This window comes from Megalopta genalis, chromosome 5, assembly GCF_051020955.1.
Source record: "Megalopta genalis isolate 19385.01 chromosome 5, iyMegGena1_principal, whole genome shotgun sequence".
NCBI classification, from domain to species: Eukaryota; Metazoa; Arthropoda; class Insecta; order Hymenoptera; family Halictidae; genus Megalopta; species Megalopta genalis.
The window spans coordinates 3,285,781-3,294,116 of NC_135017.1; the positions used below are offsets into that span (position 1 = coordinate 3,285,781).

Sequence of the window (8,336 nt, forward strand, 5' to 3'; positions counted from 1 at the left end):
ATTTATTATTAAATGATGAATTCAGAAGTACGAATCATATGCAGGACAACTGTTAGCAATGCTAATGCCATTAGTTGACCACGAGCTGTTATTATAATTAAACCAAGTTCTATAGCATTTCCCAATCTCCATCACTGAACGTAAAAATTCTCCAACATAAGTACTTGTTTGTCACTATAATAAGATACTTAGTATTTATAAATGCCATAGCCTCAGCGATTGGCAACGCATATAATTTTCCCCTGCGCTCCACGGCGAATTCCTCGACGTCTTTCACGGTGGCGGACTCGTACAAATTGAATGTAAATGGGTCTTTCCCCGTATAATTATACGTGTACCCAGTACATCGTGCACAATCTTCACCCCAACAACATCCAAATGATCTTTCGGTCCGATACAGGACAGCAAGTGCAATTGCTGCGATTGTAAAGCGCCAGCGGATAAAATGACCTCGCGTATTGCTACGGTCTTATAGCTGACCCCGTCTATTCGAAATTGGACGCCATATGCTCTCTTCGTATCGTTGTCTGTAACAATGGAACACATTCAAACATAATATAATATATTTGTTAACAGACAAGTAACATACTGACTCTAGATCTTAAATTAAAATCAATGTTCGAAAGGAAACCATGTTACATTTGAAAGAGTTCGATTGTGTTTGAAAATGTTGAAAGTTCTTGTTAGTTTTCTTCAGATGTTTGAAGATCTGTGAAATGTTACATAAACGTTTTGAAAATAGGAGACGTGTTGACCCTTGATGTTCAGTTGATAATACTACTGGAACGAAATGCATCTGACAACGTTTGAGTATATCTAATACATTGCTTAAAATGTTTAAATTATACTATGCCCGTTTAAATAAGACGTGAAATGAAACAGTTTAGAAAGGAGAAACATGATGATTTTAATTTTCAATTGAAAGTATGAACGAAAGCAGTTGAATGTGTTTGATACTTCTCAAAGTTCCTTGGCGGTCTTCAATATTCTTTAAAATACTATAGGACACCTCTGTTTCTGAACAAATTTTTCAATTATGAAAAATATGTGCTTAGCTATTTTTGCAATAACTGTAAGCCTCTATATTTTCTAAAGGCTCTATATTTAAGGTCTATACTTTCTAAATTACTTATCTAGAGAAATTTGAGATCAAGACACTACATGAATTTGATTGTGGTTATTAGTATTATAGGATCGATTTTTCAGTTGGAAATAATTCAATATGAAAGATCCAACTAAACTTAACAAATATTATCTGAGATGCAGTTTTTCAAGAGACATTTGTTTCCACAAAAATCGTATGATAATGCATACATTATGTAGCTTTATTTTTCAAGCGAATGGTACCCTCGTTAATTAAAGTCTTGAACGCTAACTCATTCTGTATATATCACAAAGTACAATTTTTAATTTTCATCAAAACAGTTGATATTAACAGCACAATCTTCTTATCGTTAAAATGTATTTATGAGTCATCCGTGTGTCACTCAAAAGTGGATTCATGAACTATTTCCACTTATTTTCTCAAGAAAAGTGTGATTTATCAAAATTGAGTTGCACTCACATCTTAAAATTTTAACAAAATAAAAAAGAATTTCATAAGCATTGAACATGGGCATTACTATATCAAAAATTTCACCTTGCCACGTGCCCAATTGCACTGATGCTTATTCATTGCCGACGGTTCAGTTTTGAATTGCCAGTTCCGAGGTGACAATTGCAAAAGCGCATACGCTGCAGGCACATCAGAGATTTCCGATTCATCCAGCCCAGCTTCCACCAGGAGCACCGTCTACTTTCCATTCTCTGCCAGCCGATTGGTACTGATTTTGCAAATTGAACGGCGACACGGGTCTCACTTTAGGTGTGAATAGCACGATCAGTAGCTTCAATAAAAGGCCGATACGCGCTACAACCTCCTACTAACATCTCAATCGGCGCACTATAGCAGGCCTGTTTAAATACTTGCCCGTGAGGGCAGCGATTTTAAGTCCAAGGCAAACACCGATCGGCGGTCTATAGTGCCCACTTCCTTGGGCATTCATGTCCCTTCCTTATCTTCTCGTGGAACTCCTCTCCACTTAACTACATTTTACATTATTGGCTGAAGATATTGACAATGGTCAACCGTAGATAACATCGAAATTGAGTAAAATAGAATGACGTCGTACGAATGAGCATATAATGGCAATGCATGCGAGTGATACAGGAAGAATAGCATGAAAACCTAAACACTTCCCTCTTTTTTTCTCACGTCCCCACTTCGCTAAGACACTTGCCCGTAGCTTTGCCTCGCAGCTTTGCCCTTCGCCCGCATCTTTGCCCGATACCCATCGTAAGGCATGTTGAACAGCTTTGCACTAAAGTATTCTTATTAACAGTTTAAGTTGTATAACCAACGTGATGAAATTTATTTTTCTACGTTGCGGTTACAAAATATGATTTTGTATTTGATTTTTTGGTATTACCGAATGCTGTTTTGAAGCGTAAAAATATTGATGCGGTAGTCTATACCCGGAAATCGTGAATGAAGTAGAATGATAATTTAATTTTCTCATATTTATGACACATCAGAAATTTTGTAAAAACGCGGTAAGGTGTGAACCTTGTGTGTGTGTGCTCTACGGGGCCTCCAAGTTCACTTAGTGTTCTTTTAACCATATGCACGTAGCCCTTCTATAACGGGGTATCGTATAACACCGTTTTGCTCTAACATGATAAGAAAATTGCGATGATCTTTGTCCGACATTGTACTTCTACAGCACTGGATAATAAAATTTTTGTTTATCATGTTTGAAAACTTAATTACCTTAAAATAATGCCGGGAAGGAATAGCGATTAGGAACAGCGGTTCCTAACTGCCGTGTGTGTGAGTGTGCGTGAATGCGTGCCGTTACCGATTTAGCACTTGTCGCGTCAACAACAAATTGGTTTGTAAAATTTTGAGTGTATGGTTGGCCCCGCAGTGCCGGCGGAGTGTTCCGCTGGCGTCGATAACGGCGAAAGATGGTTTGCTCGCGGTAGCCTCACTGGCAAATAGCCGAGTTTCAGACAAGTCGATCGGTCGGCCCGTTAGTATTGGGTTGGCAACTAAGTAATTGCCGATTTGTTCAATAAAATAAATTTTTTTTACTTAGAATGAAGTTTAATCTGTAATGTATTTTCCATTTTGTTCGATGACCTTTTGCCATCTTTCTGACAACTTGAAAATTCCTCGCACGTAGAACTGAGTTAAGTGAGATTTTACAGCGTCATCATCATTAAAAGTTTTACCACGAAGGGAGTTGTCCAGGGATCGAAATAAATGGTAATCCGATGGCGCGAGATCAGGGCTATATGGTGGGTGTAACATCAATTCCCAACCAATATCCATCAATTTTTCCCGAGTGGACAAAGACGTGTGCGGCCAAGCATTGTCCTGGTGGAAAATGACACCTTTACGATTGGCCAATTCTGGTCGCTTTTCCTTGACCGCTGCATTCAATTTGTCCAGTTGCTAACATTCACGGATAATAAAAAATAACATAATAATAATAATAATAATAATAATTTTATGATATAACATTTACGGATATCATAAAAATGGGAGTGAAAGACATCTATAACTGAAATCGGCAATTACTTAGTTGCCAACCCAATACTATAGAGTTTCACGCCGCAGACATTCCGATATTACATACTCGCGTTTTCTGCTGTTTCGAGCCTTCGTTTTAGCAAGAGAACTGTTAAATCTTGAGATTGATGCACGCGGTCTTGTCAGTCGGATAACACGCTCAGAAACACAGAAGCACGAGTTTTAATATTATTAATTTATGGTGGTTTAAAATTTGTCGCCCAGACGTCCCAGTACGTTTGCTTTTTAGCTCGATCTCGATCGCTCGCGACGAGATTCCGTGAGATTCTTATCGGTAGACGTGTCGGCAAAACGTGCACCACGCCATACTATATGAGTATCTAGTGTCTATAGTATCTATACGGTTGGTGTATTCCGACAACGGCTTCTCTCTATTCGATCAACATTTATTTACTTGTGAGTTCACTGAAGAGAATGTATCTCGGCCGACACTCTTTGTTAAATTCGTTTCCGTTAAAATTATCGTAAGACTCGGCGCTCTACGCTGTTAGTATTCTTCTAAATAAACGTAAGGGCAACTTTCATATCGTTTAGGCTTTGTATTATCCCGTTCCGTTCTTCCACAGGATCAAATTTAAATCTAGTGGATCGATCCTAACAAACGGCTTTACATGAAAATATAATTATTATGATAAAGGGTACATAAATATATAACTTTCCGCTAAAAGAAGGCAAAATTCAAAAGGAAGCTGCAAAATCGTCTATCTTTATACCATGAAATCTACAATGACCAAAGAAGATGCAAAAAAATGTAAATGAAGGAGATGGTTCAAAAAGTGAAACGAAAGATATTAACCGGATCATATAACGGATATAATATTCGAATATAACCGAATGATATCGTTCAAGTGAGAAGAAGAAAATTATTAAATTAACGTTACATTTCAAATGGAAATGCTATTTCCTTTCTTCGCTTTGTGTTATACATACATTTATATTTTTAATAAAAATTTAGTAGCTTACGTGGAATGAAAAAGAATAAGTTTTCAATAAGTTTTAATAAGTTTTTAATAAAACACGTTTTCACTCAACGCAGCATTTTCTAGGGACCTATCTACCATGTTAGACGAGGGTCTCTTGTAGTTTAAGATAAGATAAAATATTATTAGCAAGAAAACTGTGAAGGAATTGCAACGGTAAATCGTTACAATTTTCGTACTTCCATAAGTTTGCAAAAGTTTTTTACAAAAATTCTCTCGAATACATTCGAATATACACCTCAAGGCACCAAGTTTAACTGGTCTAATTTATAGCAAGTGCTCTGGTCGTCGAACAAAATTTTAGTCTATTAGATCGTGGAAAAAGAAAAGGCTGATCTCATCAACGAATGAAATGCATTTCCCCGCGGTTTCCCCTGTCAATACAGCAATTCACCGTTATTATATAATTACTGCTGTAGCTAGGATGTGGAATATACACAGAAATCGAAGACGATTACAATTACGATTACAATTACAATTACAATTACAAGCGAGCGTTATCGTTTAGAATGTCGGCATGTGTAGAGTTATAAATCAAAACAGACTCAACTGGTTGTTCACATATCGGATATACAATTCCAGACAAAAATTGAAAAACACCTTTTAAAGCAAAATGACTTTTTTGAAACTGAACTACATGATTTGAATTTTTTTAGATGATAAAGGGACTAGTCTACTAGACTACGACTAAAATGCTTTCTTTTAATTTTGCTATTACTTGGAATGATAAAAGAAAATAAAACGCCAGTGTTGTGCTATAACAACTAGAACGATGACAAACGACTACACACTTTCCGGGTGCTCCATAATGACATTGTCATTGTAGCGTCATTATAATATCATCACAGTTGTAGCATTATTCGAAGATTGTTATAATGTTATTATATTAGTATTATACTATTATTATCATATTAATATGTTACAATATTATTGTTAGTAAAAATTGAAAAATTTTCATCATCCAATGCAACCAAAACGAATTTAAAGAAAATTCTATATAAAAAAATGTTCACCGTTTGATTATAAATTGTAAAAATATTCGTGTAAGGAACGACAGGTAACGAATACAAAGAGAAATACAGTAATTTCTCCCAGAAATATTCGAAATTCGGAATTGAAAATGGCAGATCTGAGAATACTAAGTTGCAATTCTTTGGGCCTCGTGGCTCCTTTTTATATAATCTCGGGACAGCCGGCAAGAAAAGGCAGCGGTCAGCATACCAGTGCACATTAGTATGAATATATAGTAATGCCAGAAGAAAAACGATGATTTAACTTTTTGATTTCTAATTTCTTGCCACGATTCGATAGTAATACAGAGGCCATATGACATGATTCGAAGGCAATTCAGAGGCCACATGTCACGACGCGAAAGCAATCGAATACAGTTGCAACTTTGCGCAATACGTTTGCAATGTGGAAATTCTGACACAGGCAATACAATTGGGTTGCTAAAACTCGTCAAGACCAATGAGATGAAGAAAAGATGTTTTTTAAATGAATAAGGAAATATTAAACAACTATATAAAATAGTCTAACTGACATGTAAAAAAATCCTTCTCGCAGAATAGCTTGAAATTCGTTGAAATTAATACGAATGTTTCTAATTTAGTTGCAAGCAATCTTTTACAGGCTTTTTGATAATTGTGCTGTATGTAAAGGAAGTTCAATCATTTCCTTTTAAATTATAATTTCAAACATTGTATGATATTAATTCAAATATTTTTATGACGTATACATATACAGGGTGTCCCACAATTATTTTAACAGTCGAAAATGAGGGGTAGCTGAGGTCATTTGAAGTAACTTTTTCCTTTACGAAAATGCAATCCACGGCTTTGTTTACGAGTTATTAACAAAAAACACTGGCCAATGAGAGGTGACGGTGCGAGAGAGAGGGTCCGCGAGAGAGTCCGCAGCACCAGGCTTTGACAGAAGGTCGGGACGGACTCGAGCCGAGTTCGAAGTATTGAACAAGTCACGAAGCGAGAACTTTCCGGATTTTTTTTACTACATAACAGTGATATTTTTAAGAAAAACGCTGTTCACCTTTACTTTAGAACGTCTGAAGAATATTCACTAATTTTCGGACTCGAAATAATATGTAGTTTAACCGTGACAGCCGTTTTAATTTTCTGGTGTGCATGACACCTTATGTGTACCATATGAAATTTTTATGCAAGGTGTACAGTGAAGATTAACAAAGTTCGTAAATGATATTTTAATTTAAATAATTCCGTGTACGAACAGAATTCAACGAATGATTCGCAAAGCTGATTTAATAATAAATAATCGCGTTAAGGTACGTAAAGGATTTGTTTTTTAGAAAAATATGAAAAATATTATCGATAAGAAACTCACCCATTTAGTTGAGGATGCATTTGCTGACTCGTACGTACTGACCTCGTACAACGAACATCTGATCCCAGGTCAATGACCGCAACATTCGAGGGATACTGTCGGCGGAACCTCTGGTATGGTTATTTGCGAAGTTCACTTACACTGCACTGTCACCAAACACTGATCAGTTATTTAATCACTGATAATCCGAATCACTTGTGGATATTTAAGAAAGATTACTGAGACTCGTTCGCGGATAATCGTTTATTCGACGCGTTCGTCGGAAGTCGACGTTTCACTGCCGAAAAATTCGGGCCCTGACTGTGGGTCCTTGTTGTTCGTCGTTCGGCCGTCCGAGGAAATGACACTCGATACCACTTTCTTCGCACGGCCATTAATTACGTTCTAAGAGCGCAGGGTGACAACGGGTCGAACACAGTTTACGTCTCGGCATATCTTGTTTATTTCATTTGGCGGTACCCTGCGCTTCGAAGAAAATGGTATCGGGGGTTATTTCCTCGGACGGCCGAAAGACGAACGACAAGGGCCCACGGTCGAGGCCTCGATTTTTTGGTCGAATAAACGATTATCCGCGAACGTGTCGTATAAACGATTATCTGCAAACGCGTCTCAGTCATCTTTCATAATATCCACAAATGTTTCGGATTATCAGTGATTAATTAAGTGATCAGTGTTTGGTAACAGTGCAGTGAAAGATCAGCTGTACGTTGTACAAGATCAGTGCCCTTCGACATCGTGAATTTCAGCCAGCAAATGCATCCTCAACTAAATGGGTGAGTTTCTTACTGATAATATTTTTCATATCTCTCTAATAAACAAATCCTTTACGTCCCTTATTTATTATTAAATCAGCTTTGCAAATCATTCGTTATTCTTCACTGTACACTTTGCATAAAAATTTCATATGGTACACACGAGGTGTCATGCACACCAGAAAATTAAAACGGCTGTCACGGTTAAACTACATATTATTTCGGGTCCGAAAAATTAGTAAATATTCTTCAGACGTTCTAAAGTAAAGGAGAACAGCGTTTTCCTTAAAAATATCACTGTTATGTAGTAAAAAAAATCCGGAAAGTTCTCGTCTTGTGACTTGTTCAATACTTCGAACGCGGCTCGAGTCCGTCCCGACCTTCTGTCAAAGCCTCGTGCTGCGGACTCTCTCGCAGACCCTCTCCCTCGTCACCTCTCATTGGCCAGTGTTTTTCGTTAATAACTCGTAAACAAAGCCCCAGATTGCATTTTCGCAAAGGAAAAAGTTACTTCAAATGACTTCAACTACCCCTCATTTTCGGCTGTTAAAATAATTGTGGGACACCCTGTATATTAAGTTGTTGGCGCTTCCGACAAATCATTAAAGA

At 37.1% G+C, this 8,336-nt stretch overlaps 2 protein-coding genes across 4 annotated transcripts in view; one reads left to right on the top strand and one right to left on the bottom strand.

Annotated features, from left to right (window-relative positions):
* Positions 1 to 8,336, top strand: part of Flo2 (flotillin-2) — a 483,891-nt gene that overhangs the window by 366,854 nt on the left and 108,701 nt on the right. The gene's annotated exons all lie outside the window — the stretch shown is intronic.
* On the bottom strand, positions 85 to 7,519 carry LOC143259509 (uncharacterized). Its single transcript, XM_076522105.1, has 2 exons — positions 6,976 to 7,519; positions 85 to 527 (listed from the first exon to the last, which is right to left on the bottom strand). Exons 1-2 carry the CDS (start codon positions 6,977 to 6,979, stop codon positions 274 to 276), a joined length of 258 nt encoding a protein of 85 aa, XP_076378220.1. The 5' UTR covers positions 6,980 to 7,519; the 3' UTR covers positions 85 to 273.